This window comes from Stegodyphus dumicola, chromosome 8 (genome assembly GCF_044657685.1).
Source record: "Stegodyphus dumicola isolate Sdum_Otavi_A_Nest chromosome 8, ASM4465768v1".
NCBI lineage: Eukaryota > Metazoa > Arthropoda > Arachnida > Araneae > Eresidae > Stegodyphus > Stegodyphus dumicola.
In genome coordinates this window covers 40,891,056-40,911,432 of record NC_140775.1, presented here as the reverse complement: position 1 = coordinate 40,911,432, position 20,377 = coordinate 40,891,056, and the positions used below count along the sequence as shown (strand labels likewise).

Here is a 20,377-nt window from a genome sequence, read left to right as displayed (position 1 = left end):
TTTTAGGGATGCCATAAAATGGCAGGTAAAGGCAGGGTTGCCACATTTGGCAAGAAATCGCCCATTTGGCGACAAAATTGGGCAAAATATACCATGGATGGTGTGAGAACCTTCTGGAACGAATACTTACCGGTTTAGCCCAGAATGTTCTCGAACACAAACCGATTAGTGTGTGTGCCTCGTCTAGAGTGCGAGTTAGATAATATCGAGTTGGTGTCTTGTCTAACGAGTCAATCCCTGCAAAGTCGATCGAGTTGACAGCGGGGCAGTGAGTGCCGAGTGGGTCGTCGAGTTCACCGAAGGAGTCTCTTAGTGCATCGTCGAGAGAGCGTATTGAGCTCCATGGAACAACTGAACTGAAGAATCGGGAGCCGTGCTCTGTGTGTCATCGAGTGCATTGCGAGTTGTAGCGTAGAGAGTCTAGAGGGTATGTGGAGTTCCGAAAATGACCAAGCAGAGTTGGGAGCCGTACTCTGGTGCTTTGCAGTGAAGTTGTCTCCACCGTGATAGCCTGATAACCTGGAGGCTGTGTCGCTGATCGCGTCAGCGTGTTTATAGTAGATCTTCGACAACTGTAAAACGTGACTTTGGAGCTGTCCTGATCAGTATTGGCTAAATAAAGTGTGTTTCGATACTTCATCAAGTGTCGTCGTTATTCACTCCAAATCTATGAACCCCGTTCGAACGTGAAGGAAGAAAATAACGTAACAACTGGTGTCAGAAAAGAAAAACGCAACAATATTTTTAATTTTATAATTGCTACATGTTATCCTGCTAGATTTAAACTGTGTGTTTTTCATTTTCTTAATATATGTGGACTTTTGCATTATTATCTAAATATACTAACATTTAAGAACAGAGATTCATTTTTTATTTCTTTCCTCCGTTTTTAATGAGCATAACTCTTTTCTATTTTTCACTTTGCTTCTTGTGAGAGAGTCTTCTCAGTTGCTCAGTTTTGTTATTTTTGCATTTTTGTGATGAATATTAAAACTGAGTTTCTGTAAAGTTCCCTTTCCCTGGAAAAATCCTAAAAAGTCAGCAAAAGGAAAAATGGCAAGGAAAAATATAAACTTTTCCCCAGAAGTCAAAATGCAGAAATAATTAGAAGTTCATATTCTAAATATTGGGTTTAAACATAAGTAATGCTTGTATTTTTTATTTTAACAAAACAAAAAACAATAAATTAGTCAATAATATCAGAGTTTTTGAACTTTCCCCATAGACCCAAGATATCGAACTATAGTCATTTGGCTACAACCCATTCGTTTGACTAATTCTAGAGTGGTGTGACGTGTGTTTTCTTGCAGAAGTTGATTGAAATGCTCTTCATCGAACTCATTTGGTTGTCCAGAACAAGCAGCGTCTTCAAGGTTGAAATTTCCATTTTTGAATTTGACAAACGAATTTCTTGCAGTTCATTCAGGCATTGCACCTTCTCCATACACTTCACAAATCTCTCGGGCAGCTTCTGCAACATTGGCGCCTCGATTAAACGCGAAAAGAAGCTGGGTGCCGAAAATGCTTATTTTTGTCAACTTGACACTCCATTTTAATTGTCTGAAAAACATCAAAAATTAGACAAAAAAAAAAAACCAAATACGCTATCTTGTAGAGGGAAAGATTCTCTTTCGAATAACACAAAACATCATGCCACTACATTTTATTCTTACCTCGTAATTTTAAAAACAACATAAACAGCCATTACTTATGTTTCAACCCAATAGTAACCAATAAGCAAAAATCGTTCCTGTTTAAAAAAATAAATGAAAGGAGAGTTACTGTTAGTTGTATTTTTCTGTCTCATATTTGATGCAATTTTATCAGTCTATCTTGGCCATCTATTCACCCTTTATTTTGAGTGTTCTAAATGCATATAATGTGTGTTTTTTCATTTCCTTCATAATAATTAGCAAGATAAAATAGATTTTTATAATATCTTTATTTCATTATATTTTATACTAATTGCATAACATTTTTCTGTTATTTATACTTAATACAGTCAAAAGTCTTTAATCCGGACTCGTCGGGACTTCGGCGATTCCGGATTATCGATTTTTCCAGATTATAGATCATCAGTTTAAATCTGGTAAGATGGCATGCAGAAATTATAAAATTAAAAATATGAAACCGTAATTTATAAAATGATGAGCAATTATGATCTAAAGGGTATCAAAATTTACAAAAAAAGAAGCTTAATATTTATTTGTTTACTTTATTAAACATTTCTTTCAACGCACACATGCGTAAAGCATACCTTACGCATAGCCGAAATTAGAAAATTGCAACCAGAAAACTATTTGATTTATATTCATGATATTTATAATGACGAGGAATTCCTGGTTCATCGAGATTAAATACTACATTTAATAAGGAATTATAAGCCGAATAAAATAAAAACATCTGCCCTGAAGATAACTATAGTGCTGACAGATCAACTTCCAGTTCATTGCGCGCCGCGATGTCCCCCCCCCCCACGCAGAGCAGCGTGAAACTGATAAACAGATTTCCGAACGGTTAGATAAACAAAGGATATGGCTTTATCCATTTTTTGTAGCAATTCGTTTTTTGTTTGATGAACATCGAAACATACTTTCGTTTTCTAGATCCTTTGGGAGCTCCAGCATCGGAAGTTCTATTTGACATAATCGAAAGTTCAAGGTTACTTTTATAAAATTGCTCTTACTGTCTGCAAAAAATAATAAGCCGGATCCAATTCGAAGATTAAGAAACAACGCAATCATCAACATTAACTGAAATAGTTAATTAGAGCTTATACCGTCCGGTATACATTAAACGCGCACGCGAAAACCTATTCTGCGTTTGCGCAAACGCATATGCACAGTCATAAATGTCTTGCGCGCACACGTAAAATGCCTATGCGCATGCGTCAACGCGGCGCATGCGCAGAAAGATTTTAGCTTTGAGGTCCTGATTATGGGTGTCCCAATTAACGTCTTTTGACTGTATACGAATTATGGTCAGGAACTTGTTCAGTTTGATCTTGAAAAAATCAAAGAAATTAAAAGTTGAATTTCAGTGAGAATGTTGCTTTGAAATATTTATAATTTTATTATAAAATCGTATGCTTTTGCCTGAGTTCAAATGTAGTAACTGTTGATACTAAATATAGTAACATGTTAAATTTCCTGTTTGATTATCTGAGTTTAATTTTTTTTTTTATTTGGCCTTACAGGTAAATCATCTATGAAAAGTAAGAAATATGCAAATGAAAAACATCACAAAAAGCCTGAAAAAATTAGAGATAACTCTTCAGTGCATCATACTAAAAAGAAAAAGCATAAGGAGAAAGATAAACATGATTACCATTCCCTACATAAAGATAAGCATCAATCAAAGCACCGAAATCATCCAAAAGAAAAAAATACCATAGAAAAACCATTTCATAAGCATAAAGAGCACAGTTCATTTTCAAATAAACTTTCATCTCTTTCAAATGCTTCTGTTGATAGATCAACAGATTCGGTGTTGAAGCCCACCAAAAATAAATCATTGTTGAGCAAAAGTGCCTCCAGTGAGAACAGTACACCTGTCTTATCACATCATACTGTACCTGTGCAAAATGTAAAATTTAATGATAAGGATGAAAAACTGCATCAGTCATGCAATATTAATTGTTCACAAAATGGCAGCATTTCTTTCCAAGAAGTATGTTTCTCCAGTACTTTTACTGGAGATGCAGGTTCAGAGAATGATGTTTCAGAAGATCATTGCGAGTCAGATAGTGCAAAAATTGATGAACACCCACATAATAGTTCTGTGCATATATCAACATCCAGTGTAACAGACGCTGTAAAAAGAAAAAGAGATGATTTATCTTGTGATCAAGCTGATTCTATAAGCATTGAAGATTATCCGAAGTCTAAAAGGAACAGAATTGACTCTTTGGATGATAACTGTATCCCTCATATCAAAGATATAGATACATCATTGAATATTTCTGCAAATTTGTTAGCTTCAGACCCTGATGCACAAACAGTATCTCTTACCACAGAGAATTCAAATATATTAAATACAAAACATATGGTATCAGAGAGGACATCTCCCATAATGTCTCCAAGAGAAAATTCATCTAATCATAATGGTCACATCTCTACATCTGTGTGTACGAAACTTTCTGGTGGAATATGTAATGGAGAACAGTTAACTTCTGTTAATATGTTAGTGCCTGAAATTCATAATGATTGTATAACTGCAGATACGAATTGTGATACATCTAGGACCACAGATATGAAATCAGTTGATTGTGATCTCCTTTGTCCAAAACAAGATAGTGTAGTTGATGGTTATTCCAATATAAATCCGGAAAAGAGTGAAAAGGAATCAAGTTATTCCTTTTCTTCTAATGAGTCACCATACTCAGTTTCTAATTCTTGTTGTTCTTCTCAGATCTCAAGTTCATATACCTCACAGAATAGTTGTAGTACTTCTGTTGTAATAACTAAATCAAATGAAAGGACAGATAAATCTGAAAGCTCTGAACTACAGTCTGGAATAAAAAAAGGTAATGAAAAGCTAAATTCATCAAATAACTGTTTCCAAAATAACAAAAAGAAAGAATCGGAAAGTTCTAAGCATTCAGCAAAAAACTCTAAGAGCTTGTCTCATGTATTTAATTCTAAAGAATTAAGTGCCCATGGTACCAATAAACATGTATCGTTATCAGTTTCATGCAAAACAAAATCATCTTCAGATAAACATAAATTAACTAAATCAAAGCATGATGGTAATTCAAAAGATAAGATTAAGAAAAAACAGAAAACTCCAAGTGTATGTGATAAAAATTTAGGCGAGGAGAAAAAACATGATAACTCTCATGTTGAAAAAAAAGCAAAATCAGCTAAAGATCTTAAGCATTGTTCAAAAAGTACACATTTGTCAAATTCTGATGTAAAGAAAGATTCTCATAAGGTAAAAATTGAGAAGGATGGTAATGAAGTAAAAACAAAACACAAATCAAACTCCATTTCATCATCATCGTCGTCATCATCATCATCATCAAAATCAGATCTTTGTTTGCGTTGCCGTCAGAAATTGACCAGTCATAGAAATGTGAGTATTCAGTGTAAAAGGGATAGGCATGATAAAATAACTGAAAAATTAGGTGTATCCCAGAGAATTCCACGGTTGCCTCAAGGTCTAGATTTGAAACATTTGAAATATGGAAAATACATAAGGCTTGAAGTTTATCCTAATGGGGGTGCTGCTCTGCTTCACTTATACTGGGATGAAATTTGTCATTTGCATCGTAAAGAATTAAGGGCTTTAGCAGAAGAATTCTTAAAGGTAAATTATTATTTTTATTTGTTTATCATAGGCATACATTGTTTTATATCCACTTATTCTGAATTATCTATGCTAATTAATACAAGGGTACATCCAAACAGAGCCTGGACAAGGGCGAGGTGATCCACTTGCCTCAGATGAATAACTAGATGGGACACCAAATTAGTGATGAAAATTTAGAAATTCAATTTAAAGGAAGGAATTATAGTTATTAATTTTCAGTTTTGGAATGTATAAAGAAGTATCAAAAGAATTTTTTGTGATAAAGGAATATATTAACGTTAATTTCTTCTGAGAACTGCTGATGTCTTATAGCATTATATTATTTTTTAACATTAAAATTTACTTGTTGGAATTAATGCATTGAAGCATTTTTGTTCTTGGTTACTTGGCTCTTGGTTAAAAGCATCATGCTGCTGACATCAATAATTCTGTACTATCTCCCTTTTAATTTGATATATACGTCTTATTGCTCTTACATACAATATTCTTAAACATCCACTAGTTGAATATGAATTGCGGCGTAACTGCCTACAGTTTTTGCAACAGATTTATCACATAAAAGCCTATTAGAATAGCATTGGGAAATTAAATAAGAATGTTTAAAAATTAAATTTGTCATACTTTCAGTATTTTGCTTCTTTCTTTTGTGTAAAATGTACCATTGAACAAAATGCGTAGTTTGAGGTTTTGTCTTGTATCCACATTTAATTTGCTCGGAAATGTATAGTTGGTTTTATTTGCAGTTATTTTGGGAGGCGTTCCACATATTGCTGAACAGATTTAATTGAATAGGCATGTTAGTAAGTCTCATTCTTTTAAAAAGACTGGAATGTAAACATATAAGGAAAGACATGATTTCTCTCTCTGTCTTTTTTCTTTTGTTTACAATAGAATAATAAAATGAGTTGTTTCATAAGAGTACCAAAAAATATTTATAATTTTACATTTTTTATCGGAGATTTAAGATAGTATAAAACAGATGAGATTTAAGACAGACTACTTCTAATATAATTGATATTGATATAAAAGAACGTGTTTTAAAAAGTTTAGTGTCATTTTTCTTGATTCTGAAGTAATCAATAGAAACATATTTAAAAACTGCATGTTTTGCTAAAGAAATTTAAAAAAAAAAAAAAATTGAAACCTGAAGAAAGAAAAATTTTAAACGCTATAAAGCAGCTGATTTAAAGATTAGGGAAAATATCAAAATAAATTAGACTATTAATTAGATTGCAAACTTTATTGGGAAAAGTAAAAATTAATAGAAGCACCTATAATATTTGTGAAAGTTAACATACTAAAGTCCACAGAAACTGGTGAAGCTACATAAACTAAAAGCATGAAGCATCATTAAATCTTAATAACTTTAAAATAGTGCTTATATTGTAGGAATAAGATGAGAACATTAAGTTAAACAGCAACTGTGTGGGTCATCTTATACTATTAAAATAAATGCACATCTGTCGGTTTGTTTGTAACATCTCCTCCCGATTGGCGGGAAGTTGAGTTTCGAGAGAGGTATCCCCAGATTCCAAAAATTCCTTGGAAGCTAATTCGATCATTCTTATCTTTGTATCACTTAAATCAGCCAAGATATTAATTTAAAACTTTGAAACCGCTAATTTTCGCGCTAATTTTTTCTTGTGGCAACAACCGCACACATTTAGATAGAAATGCTTTATTTTGAAAAGTAAGTTTCACAAAATATGAAATAAAATTAGCATTGCCAGTTACTAAACATATTATATACGGTCATATTCTGACTTTAAAGAAATCATGCTATTACATGTGATGTCATTGTACCTCGAAAATTTTTCATTAATGTCAGTATTTTAAAGAAATGGTTGGTGTTGACAACCTTTTTTGTTTCAGGTTAGAATAATTGACACAATATGTTAGTGCCACATTCATTCTTTTATTGATATTGAAAAGTTGTTATATTTCATTAAATTTAAATCATGATGTGATACATATTAACCTGAAGTGTCAAAAGTTTTTGTTACATGGCTTGCCAATAAAAAATTATTTAGAAATTGGTTGTTGCTTGGAAAGAGTGAATTGATTTCATTCATATTGAAATGCTTTTCCCCCCAGGAGTACAAAGAAATTATAAATTTTGTTTTGGCCGCAACTTGCTCATCTGTTGAGCTTGCGCACTAATATTTAAAATAAAATTATGTGGGAGGTACTTAATGTATTATCACAACCACCTTAGCAGAAATTACCATCATTTCAGAATACACCAAACTGTGATAAGCACACTCATACTAATTATTCAGGTAACCATGCTCATGACAAATATTCAGTTTCCAACATTGCCATTTTCGTATGTGTTCTTTTTGTTGTATTACAAGTTCCAACAGCTTTTATAGAAAAATTATGATTATATTTTGTTTTAAACATGATTTTTAATTTCTGCAGAAATGTAATATTTTGCCACAAAATCGCTATAGGAATGATGGTTTGAATCATTTCTAAAAGCGATCGCTAAAAAACCTGTTTGTAACTAGTTTTACTGTCTTTTTTTAATAAATATATAATTTGAATGGAAAATATGTTTGTAAGTAATATATAATTTTTATTACAATTAAAGTAAATGTTGTTTTTCTTCCATAAAATTCACCAGATTGCACCAAGGTAGTTACAGTAATACACAAGTACCAGCTGAGATGTAATATTCTGCTCAAATTCAAATAAATCTTATAATCAAAATTCATTTAAATTATAAAAGATATGCAAGTTTCTTGTGAGTACAAATTTTAGTGTAAAAATTACAAGCAATTTCAGAACTAGATGAGGATTCCAAAGATTACACCCTAAAACATGACGGATCACTTTCTTGCAATATAAATATTTGTAAATTTGGAGAATGAGAAGTCTCCATTAGAACAGAATTTTCTTCAAACAACACTCATTTTCCAATCGTGCCTGTGTTTGTGAAAGCAGTTTCCAGAGAACACAATAAATATATGCAGATAGATCAAAGGTTTACAGCCTGATATACTATTAAAAGAAATAGAAATATTTTTGCAGTATTATTTTTCAATATGATCTCCCTGTACCTTGATACAGTTTTCATGTTGTTAAGTGAGCAAGTCTTTGCCCCCTGAAAAAGTAATATTATAAGGTATTTCTCCTTCTTTCCTAGCGTGCCTTCATGGTGTAGTGGTTCTCCACGCTGGGCCGGTATTCCAGAGGTCCGTGGTTCGATTCCTGGTGAAGGCATTGCTAATTTTTCATCTCTTCTGCTTCCAAAAAAAAAAAAAAAAAAAAAACCTAATGTCTCTACAATGGCGCCCGAACTATAAAGGTTGTGGATGATGATTCTCCGCACCAAAGATTTGGCGACTAGATCCCCTAAAAACCCTAGTCACCCTTTAAAAGGGGGAATATATAAGGTATTTCTCCCTCTTTCCTAGCATGCCTTCATGGTGTAGTGGTTCTGCACACTGGGCCGGTATTCCAGAGGTCTGTGGTTTGATTTCTGGCAAAGGCATTGCTAATTTTTCATCTATTCTGCTTCAAAAAAAAAAAAAAAATCCTAATGTCTCTACAATATGGATGTTGTCTTCAAAACATTTCATAACTTTTCTTTTCATGCCATCATCAGTATTAAATTTCTTTCCACAGAGGTCAGATTTTATTTTAGAAAACTGTTAATAATAACTTATTGCAGATGTGAAGTATTCATGCAGAATGCGGGAAAGAATTGTTTTAGAAAGATTTAATCTTGCTGCTGTCTCCTTGACATTTAATAACCTGTCACTTAGTATTTCTTTCTAAGCACATGTAATATTTTCTGATGTGAATGATGTGTGTTTAGTGATGGTTGACCATCACAGAACTTGTCATCTATTAATTCTCAACCCATGTGAAATTTTTTTACTCATTCCTATCAGTGTAAGCAGTATAGGATAAGAAGGAAACGAATTGCTATACACATTATTAATCAGAAATTGCATTGTAGGACAGTATGCAGTTTTAAATATTTGGAACAAGTCATTAAATGTTTTCCCCATAATTGGGCAAATGTATATAGAGGTGCACAATTATCTCTTTTCCTCATGTGAAAAAATATGTAGATACATCCCTGCATAGAAATAAACTGAAAATGATCTTGTAAAATTCTTCTGGGTATCTAAGTATCATTGGTACTTTTCCGTTATGCCGGCGCAAGCGATAAAGTCGCCAATAATGGTCCAACCGATGCCAAACGGAATATTCTCGCTGGTAACCTTTTACGCCTCATTTTCGAAACAAGTCGCCGCTTTTCTTATCAGATTGATTGTTTCTTTCAATACTGGCATATAATTACATAGGATTTTTATCAGATAGTACAGTTTTATGTCTAAGGCTATTTTCAATAATTAAGTCAATTAGGATGCAATCACAGCGCTTACCCGAAGCCGAAAATGTAGGAAAGGTAAAGTCAAGGGTTAAATTCATCAATTCTGATGAGAATGCATTAGCGAAGTAAAGCACTGCAGTTTTACATAATTTCTGAGTAAGCTATTCGTACGAATTGAAATATTTCTTGCATATAAACTTGTGTTCCAAATTAAGATTTAACTTGAAATTAATGTAGATAATTACTGAGAGCATTAGATTACTGTAGAGAAGTTTACATGAGATGAGATCGCTTGGGTCATGTGATATGAACCGGCGAATCAAGATGTTGAACCATGAAAGCATAGTAAATTCTTAAATTAATGTCTTTTTACAAATTTATTGTCTTCATTTATTGGCTTTTTATAAAATTTTAAGCGATATTAAAATGTTTATGTCTTCAAAATAAAAAATTCTTAGAACTAACATTTTTTAAATATTTTTTATGTGTATACTGTATGTTGTCACCAATAAAGTCTGCTTGGCAAGATTTGCGCCGGCGAAACGGAAAAGTACCGTATCATTAAATTATATATATACAGTACAAAGTCCGTAATTCGGACTCGTCGGGACTTTGGCAATTCCAGATTAGGGGTCTTTCCGGATTATAGATCATCAATTTAAATCTGGTAAGATGGCAGGCAGAAATTATACAATTAAAAATATGAAATAAAGAGTAATTATGATCTAAAGGATATCAAAATTTACAAAAAAAAAAAGCTTAATATTTATTTGTTTACTTTATTAAACGTTTCTTTCAATGTAAGTTGTCTAAGTTGACATAATTTCTTGTCCAGTTACAAAGTTCCGCTGTTCAAGTCCTGTAATTGCTGTGTTGAGAATACCGACTAACCTGTCAATCGAAATTTTTTTGTTTTCAATAACCTCTCTGTCACTTTCTTCAATATAAGAAGCAGTATTTTCTGGATCTAGAACCACACTACATATTTCGCCATCCGTTAATTGATTGATGATTGGGGCATTGTCGTCGCAATAAAAAACTTCTATTATATCATCTTCATTTATTACCGCTTCCCCATATTTCTTTACAAAATAAAATAACTGGAAAATTTAACCTTTAGTTTGCGAAGTCCGAAAACCTTCAAATTCGCGGCTATCATCATCATTGTCCTCTCCATGAAATACAGTCAAAGTTTTTAATCTGGACTCGTCGGGACTTCGGCAATTCCGGATTATAGGTCATCAGTTTAAATCTGGTAAGATGGCATGCAGAAATTATAAAATTAAAAATATGAAATCGTAATTTATGAAATAAAGAGCAATTATGATCTAAAGATTATCAAAACTTACAAAAAAAAGCTTAATATTTATTTGTTTACTTTATTAAACATTACTTTCAACGCGCACATGCGTAAAGCATACATTGTACATACTCGAAATTAGAAAATTGCAACCAGAAAACTATTTGTTGTGTACTCGTAATATTTATAATGACGAGGAATTTGATTTAAATCATATCAAAGATGAGGAAATACTACATTTAGTAAGGAATTATAAGCTGAATGAAATAAAAACATCTGCCCTGAAGATAACGACAGTGCTGACAGATCAACTTCCAGTTCATTGCGCGCCGCGACGTCCCCCCCCCCTCGCAGAGCAGCGTGAAATTGATAAACAGATTTCAGAACGGTTAGAGAAACAAAGGATATGCCTCTATCCATTTCTTGTAGCAATTCCACTTCTTGTTTGATGGACATTGAAACATACTTTCGCTTTGTAGATCCTTTGGCAGCTCCAACATTGGAAATTCTATTTGACATAATCGAAAGTTCAAGCTTTCTTTTATAAAATTGCTCTAACAGTCTGCAAAACATAATAAGCCGGATCCAATTCGAAGATTAAGGAACAACGTAATCTGCAACATTAACTGAAATAGATAATTTTAGCTTAGCTTATACTGTCCGTTATACATTAAACGTGCATGCGTTAATGCCTATACGCATGCTTGAATGCATTGTGAGTTGATGCATGCGCAGAAAGTTTGTAGTTTTGAGGTCTGGATTATGGGTGTCCGGATTAACGACTTTTGACTGTATGTAGCTGGCCATAAATTATGCCATGCATTTTTAATGTATGTAGAGACACATCCTCCCAACGCAAATGCGTAATGCATACAAAAAAATTTTGTGTTTTTGACGTGCGGATTATAGATCATGCCGGATAATTGGCGTCTAGATTACGAACTTTTTACTGTATATATATGTAATATTAAAATTCCATAGTCAAGAATACACTTAAAATTCTAACTGTATGTTCTTTTCATTTTTTAATGGCGACGGTCTGTTATTTGAAAGTACGTGGAATTAAATCCACAGCCCCGTAGTCAAGTTGTTTTTCCCGCCTTTTCTACACGTACAGTTATAGAATGTTCTGGAGATATTTAAAGCGAACTGGAATGGCTGACGTCATTTCTTGGAAGCTCCGCCTTTCCAGAGGCTATAAAAAGACTCGCAAAGGAATATTGGGGTCTTTTCTTTAATGTAATGATGCAGTAAACTTCGTACAAAAAGTTATTAGTAGTTCTTTTTTATTTATTCCAGATATCTGATTTTGTAACTGCTATTTCTCCTGACCAATAATAAATGGATCCTGTTTTTTAAACTTATCGTCTGATAATTTAAGCTACTCTACATCTATGATTCTTCACCAATCTGTTTATTCCGGACAAAAGCTGGTACATCACATTCCTTTTACAATTGAAATTTTGTTCTTCATGATGATTTAATTCCAGTCCCCTTTAAAACATTATTAACATTTTACTTTCAAGTTACTTCAAAACATCTTTGAAAATAACTTACTAGTATGGGTTCACTCTTTTAAGATCATTCTACTTTAATTAAACTTAGGAGATAATATCATCAATTAATCAATATTATTTAGTAAATAAATTATTACAGTCAAAAGTCGTTAATCCGGACTCGTCGGGACTTCGGCTATTCCGGATTATCGATTTTTCCGGATTATAGATCATCAGTTTAAATCTGGTAAGATGGCATGCAGAAATTACAAAATTAAAAATATGAAACCGTAATTTATGAAATAAAGAACAATTATGATCTAAAGGGTATCAAAATTTACAAAAAGAAAAAGCTTAATATTTATTTGTTTACTTTATTAAACATTTCCTTCAATGTAAGTTGCTTCGTTTCATGTGATAATACTTTCTCTTTAATTCTATTAAACAGACATAGTTTCTTGTTTAGTTACAAAGTTCCGCTGTTCAAGTCCTATAATTGCTGTTTTGAGAATACCGACTAATTTGTCAATGGAAATGTTTTCCTTTTCAATAACCTCTGGGTCACTTTCTTCACTATCGGAAGCGAATTATAATGGAATTATAATGACGAGGAACTTGATTTAAATCATATCAAAGACCGAGTATATCGAGATGAAATACTACACTTAGTACCGAATTATAAACCAAATAAATAAAAACATCTGCTCTGAAGATAAGGATAGTGCTGACAGATCAACTTCCAATCCCCAGCGTGAAATTGATAAACAGATTTCGGATTTCAAAACATACTTTCGCTTTGTAGATACAAATTACATATTAGAAAATATATCGGAAATTCTATTTGACATAATCTTTCTAATCTATCATAATCTAATAATGACGTTTCTGCCCCCCCCTGCCGCAGAGCAGCGTGAAATTGATAAACAGATTTCGGATTTAAAAACATACTTTCGCTTTGTAGTAAATATATATCGTAAATTCTGTTTGACATAATCGAAAGTTCAAGCTTACTTTTATAAAATTGCTCTAACAGTCTGCAAAAAATAATAAGCCGGATCCAATTCGAAGATTAAGGAACAACGCAATCTGCAACATTAACTGAATTAGATAACTTTAGCTTAGCGTATCGCGCATGCGCACAAACATATTCGCAGCTGTAAGGGTCTTATGCGCTCTCGTAAACGCCTGTGCGCATGCGTGAACGCGACGCATGCGCAGAAAGTTTGTAGCTTTGAGGTCCGGATTATGGGTGTCCGAATTAACGACTTTTGACTGTATATATATATTTATATAATAAAAAAAATTTAGAAGTGCTGATGTATGAACACTGAGATACAGAAACGTAGAAATATTGATTGTACATCACATGGAGAGTTTGAATTCCATTTTTAAATTCACATTTATATTCAAATTTAAATATATATATATATATATATATATATTCAAATATCGTATTGTAATGTATTCAAATATAAATATTCTGTATATATATACATGCACACGCACTTTAGAGGATTTAAACAAATACATGTTATGTAATACTCTTTGTTATTTGGCACAACTTGGACTACCATTCCATCAAGACTTTAAGTTGTCCAGCAAGTTTGTTAGCTAGGTTACTGCACTGGTAAGTAGTAGCATGGAAACTTAAAAAAATCTTTGCCTTATGTGAATTAATGTATCTGTCCTATTTTGCAAGTATTTGTCTCAGTAGCACTTGCATGTTTGGGCTTGTGGTTGGTGCCTTTTGTTCTTGAACTATGCATAGATGTTCACCCCCTACGATAGAAGTCTCTAATATGTACATGTTATAAGAATTGTGTTAACATTTTTTTAAGCCATTGTGACTTATGCCGAATTTTTACATCATTTAATATAAACTGAGTTAATTACTCACGTAGGCTAGTTATTTTATTACTGGAATGTGGCCATGCTTACTGTCACCTTCATCAACATTGTTTACTCTTTGCACTTCTTTCATTTCTAAAAAATTTTTGAGTTATTGAATTCAGAAATAACTTCAACAAATCTCACTGCATTTGTATGATCAGTAGAACCTTCTTACTTTATAATATCAAGGATTAGTTTCTCTAGCCATGAGTATTTTATTAAATATTTTCTTTTGAGGCTTTAGTAGTGGCATTCATGGCATCAAAATAGCAAACTTAAAAATTCGCATGTTAAATTTTCTTCAAGTACTTTCCTGAGTAATGCATAGGTAATCAAGAGTTCAGTATGTAGATGGCTCTACATTTTACTTTTAAAAGAAACTGCGATATTGTAATCATTAAAATTCTCATCAGTTGCTGTAATTATTGTGAACCTTTAAAGTGTTTTGATTTTAAAATAATATGATAGCATTTTATTTAACCTTAAAATTATAGGTATGTATGTATGAACGCCACTATTCTGGCACAATTGGCAGTTTTTACCAATGAAAAAGAATGATGACATAAATCATCATTCAGTTCATTTGTCAGAATTTACTTATTTTTGCTGGACATGTCAGCTCAAACATATCTCCAAAATTCTTTAGAAGTTAACTATACATCTCATACTTCATCGCACTATATCCAGGATAGTATGATAAATGAATCAGTCCAGAAATAAACTTTTCAATGCGTGAATTCTTTCAAAATATTTGTGGTAAGACATGTTAAAAGGTAGCTTGAAGTAGTTCTATATTATTATAGTCTCCTACTTTTCATATGGAGCTGCTGTCGCTTTTAACATGTAACAAGTGAACTTGAACTGCATTTTTAGTTTTAGCATGAACAAAAGCTGATACTTCTTTATTATAGCAACCCCCGAGATGGAATCGCCAATTAACTGTATCTTGCTAAAATCTGGCTGCGTGTTTCGTGTACCTCGCCACATAATTGTATATTAGCACAATATTGCATTTTTTTCTCTTGCCCCACGTTCTTATATTATTCATTTTTATGTGAAAATGGCTACAATGTGAAACTTTATGTTAACAACGAAACGATTTGGAGGCGCAGTGTTAAATATTGCAAAAGGAAGAAGGGTCTGTGAGTTGGATATTGGTTCAGAAATTCCAGAATGTCATTCATCACTGCTGTTAGATTTATCTATTCTTGGCAGAGGAGTTGGCATCCATAGAATGGTGTAACAAACAACTTGAAATTGGAAGGATAGTTCCAATCAATTTTTGGCATAAATATGGTGAAAATATCGTGCTCTGTTATACATCACCAAATAACGAATAACAGAGTTTTTCTTTACTACCTTCTTCAAACTGCATTTCTGCTACAGTGCTTTAGTATATGATCATTGGGAGGCAGAATCTATTGTGGCCCATGTTGACATTTGCAATTGTGCCCTTTTAGAGTAACCATTAAAATTTGAGTAGAACATTTAGTGACTTTGAAAAATTGGCCAGTATATCTTTTATGAAGAATTTCACTCATCTTTTCTTTGGGGTTGTAGAACTACTGTTATGTTTATTGCCAGTGTGGATGATTTTGTTTTTCATAAACAATACTGTTATCTTTTTTTTCTATTATTTAGCTATTTTGTGACCCTGATTTAGCAAAGGAAATAACTTTTGACTGTTTTGTGTGTCTTCTACCATTTTCCAAGCGTCATAGCAGTTGCACGATTTATGAAAACCTGAACAAAATATGCAGGGATTTTCTTTTGTAGATGAAATTAAAGAACATGCCGTTAGAATTAGTGAATATTTACTATGACTTTTAAAATCAGTTGTAATTTTTAGGTGATTGGTTTATTCCCAAACTTTTACTGGCTGTTGGCACTCACTCTTCTCCTTCAGTTTTATCAAATAAAAGTAAAGGTAGTATATCTAAATCCATCTGATAGAATGAATCTATATCATTTTGATCGTCTCCCTCATCTTTTTCAAATTCTCTGCACTTTTGATTTAGAACTCTGAACATTTACCATCAGAAAGAAGTTTTATTAAATAATGATGATTCCACTAGTGGATATAACATTATGGTATTATTTCTTGCTAGATCAAGAATTTCTAATGCATGACGTTTTGATTCAGACTATTGCACATTTTTCTCACAGGAAACTTCTTATTTAAATTTGCCTCATACTAAATTAAGAAAGTAAATCTCTAACTTACATCTGTCAGAAGGTCTTCTTTACCATAATGTGCTTGTAATTCCTTTAAAGCTTTACTATAACTTTCACCCATGTGAGAAAGGACTCTTAATTATTCAGTAGATCATCCTCTCTCCATTGGCTGCAGGAAATATGTAAATTTGTCATTTAGATTTTTCTTTCTTTTATTGTGGTGGCAATTTTGTGGCAATAATCAAAGGATATATTGAAAGTAGTAGTTCTTTCGTGATTTGATGGCAAAATATTATAATCTTCCAGAAGCTTTACCATGATTTCTTCCATTGCTCTCAGACCTCAGAAATGCATATTTTAAAATTGAGTTTAAAACAAAAAATATTGGTACTATTCGGTTTTGAGGGCCGTAAAAAATCGCCAAACTATTGTTGATGCCTGTGCTGCCAAAAATATTTGCGGCAACCCTAACGTAAGAAAGGAAGTATAATAGTAAATAACTATCTAAGATTGATGTTTTAATTTAGATGAAGTGTTAATTTTGTATAAATTTTTTTATTATTATAATTTATATTAAAAAATGCTAAACACGACTGAATGGAAGCATAAGAGTAAATAACTATTTCGGATCATTATTATAATTTATATAAAAATTGCTAAGCATAACTGAATGGATGCCTGCATCACTACTTCGCTACCGAGTTATCACTAAAGCATAATTTCATCTCTTTGGTTGTTCAAACATAATTTTCTAAAATGAATGATGCCTTTTCTATGAAAAAATTCTTGGTAAAGTGAGCCCACTTATTTGTTTGCCGCTTTTTACAAGGGTAAAAACAATTGGATTTTTGTCAATTTTCTTTTACTTTTTAAGTGAAAGTAGGTCGATGTGTACATAGATAAAGTAAAGGGTGTGCGCAGTGCCATTTTTGTGCGATTATGGGATTTTTTTTTTTTTTTTTTTTAGTGAAAATAGGTCGATATGTCAGTGGTCGCGTCAAGCAGTGGGTGATTCTGCATTTTACTAAAAATTATATTGCAGACTTTTCATCACGGGCAATTCCCAAATTGTTAAATCCATAGGATATATCAAAAAAGGATTTAAAAATTAAACTAGTATTTCAATGGCATCTTAAGAAATATAGAACTATATAAACTATACAGAGTTATGCAATCTGGAATCAGCGTGTACGCTAGATTTGGCGCTTTTACGCATGCATTTTCGCTGCAATTTTTTTACGGTCCTCAAAACGGAACAGTACCTAGATATCACTATTTTTTTATAAAAAGCATTGGACCTTGGAAATTAAATGCATAAAAAAGCATATGAAAATGGCAACAGTTCTTGTTAAAATTGAAGAATTATTATGCATATGATTAGCAGAGTTTGGTGCATTTTGAAAATTTGCCAGTTTCTACTAAGATGTTTGTGTTAATATGTAAGTACTGTTACAGAACATGTATGAAAAACTTTCCAAACTTAATTCCATATTTGTATACTAATTGACCACTGGAATTATACATTTTTATAAATGTTTTCTTCTAGAAAATTAATTTCTTAACGTTCAAAAATTAATATTTATTTCTTATGAACTAGGAAACCTTCTTAGAAGAGCCATATGGTGTTGCAAGGTATGTGATGGGGATTGTTCATAATGCTGCTGAATATCTGCCTGATTTACTAGAACATTTTGCAGAAAAATATCCCAGTCTTGTGGTTAAAACTGGTGGTTTGGGACGTCAGTCAGATATTGAAACTACAACAATGGCGAGATACTGTGACCAAGTAAGTGTGCTTTTTTTTTATGTATATTTTCTCATCATTTAATTTTAAAATCTGATTTCTGTAGTGTAACGTATTTTGCGGTTTTTATCAAAATAACCGATGAGCTTCTTAGTAAAACATAAAATTTTATTCTCAATTCATGAAGATAGATAATTTAAATACAATTTTATCCGTTACAGCTTCACACTTCAGCTTATTATTACAGTTTCTTTCTGTATAAATTTTTCATACATCTACTACTGGTAAAACTTTCAGAATAACAATTTTAGACATTTTCTGACGTAGCTCAGCAACAGTTACATGATACAAATATGGCATTATTACTACAATATCAAGGCTAATAAATATAATTATACGTTAACTAATAAAATATTATAAAATATTACAATGTTAACTCTCCCCCCTTCCAGATAAACTTTAATTGATATTTTTATAAATTAAAGCTTACAATTTTTTTTAAACAACGCCATATCAACACAATACATAATTGACATATAACATAACAGTCAGGAAGAGAGGAAAGAATAAATTAATTTTTTATCTATATAGAGAAACAAATTCTTTAATCAGGCCAGGGAGTACGACTTAATGCGTCTACACTTTTATGGTTTTTACCACTTTGATGAACGACAGTGTAATTCTAGGGTTGTAATACTAGTGCCCATCTCATAAGTCATAGATTTAGACTCGCATTATTTTTTAGACAAACTACTGGATTATGATCAATCATGATGAGGAATTTAGTATGCCTGTCTAAATAACATTGCAGTTTCTTTAGAGTGAATATTATGGCGGCACGTTACCTTTCTGTGGTGGAGTACTTTTTTTCAGTTTCTGTTAACTTCTTACTGAGATATAATACTGGATGTTCATTATCTCATTCATCTTTCTGAGCTAATATAACACCCATACCAGAAACTAAAGCATCAGTTTACAAAAAAAACTCCTTATTGAAATCAGGTACGTGTAGTATAGGCCTTTGAGACAGTTTTTCCTTTAGCTCTTCAAGTGTTTTTGTGCACTCATCTGTCCAATTTGTTTTCCCTTTCTTTTAAGTTTCCTTACAAAGTTTCGGTTAAAAGTGCTGCTATAGATGAAAACATGGGAACATAATGATTATAATATCCAACTAATCCTAAAAATGCTCTGACTTGACTTTTTGTGGATGGCACGGGAAAATCAAGAATAGTTTTTACTTTGACTTCACTTGGCATTCTTATACCACGAACTACAATATGTCCTAGATATGTTACTCTATCTTGAGGAAATTTACATTTTATAGGTTTAATGGTTAAACCAGCATCCTTTATTTTTGTCAAAACTGCTTTCAGATGACTTAGATGTTTTTTCCACGTGTCTGAAAAGATTGCCACGTCATCTAAATATGGACCTTCAAAGTGTTCACAACTGTGAAAGATTTCTGCCATCATTTTGCTGAATGAAAATGGAGCATTTTTAAGTTTGAAAGGCATCCGTAGAGGTCTAATTGTGCCAAAACTTGTAACAAAAGTGGCTAATCTTTGGGCATTAGGTGTTAACAGTATTTGCCAGTATCCATTTGTTAGATCCAAAGTTATATATTTTGCGCCTGCTACAGTTTTCACTCGTTGTTCAATATTAGGCAAGGGTAAGAATTGTGTTTTAGTCAACTTATTTAATTTTCTATTGTCAATATACAAGGTCTAGGATCTCTTCCTGCTACCTCCACTAAAATCATAGGAGTATAATCTCCTGTTTCAATTATTTTATAGTGGAAGCATTTTAACAATTTCTGTTTTTAATATACAGTCAAAAGTCGTTAATCCGGAAATTCATTGCGCACCGCGGCGTCCCCCCGCCGCAGAGCAGCGTAAAATTGGTAAACAGATTTCGGAATAGTTAGATAAACAAATGATAAGCCTTTATCCATTTTTTGCAGCAATTCCACTTTTTGTTTGATGGACTTCGAAATATACTTTTAAATATACCTTTACATATTAATAAATATATATCGGAAATTCTATTTGACATAATCAAAAGTTCAAACTTACTTTTATGAAATTGCTCTAACAGTCTGCAAAAAATAATAAGCC

At 32.3% G+C, this 20,377-nt stretch overlaps 1 protein-coding gene across 2 annotated transcripts in view; it reads left to right on the top strand.

Moving 5' to 3' along the window:
- LOC118196939 (uncharacterized) overlaps positions 1-20,377 on the top strand; it is a 65,289-nt gene that overhangs the window by 11,654 nt on the left and 33,258 nt on the right. For both annotated transcript variants that reach the window (XM_035368413.2, XM_035368419.2), the window contains exons 2-3: positions 3,197-5,307; positions 18,117-18,305. In XM_035368413.2, coding sequence (XP_035224304.1) covers positions 3,197-5,307; positions 18,117-18,305 — 2,300 coding nt within the window. The remainder of the gene's footprint in view (positions 1-3,196; positions 5,308-18,116; positions 18,306-20,377) is intronic.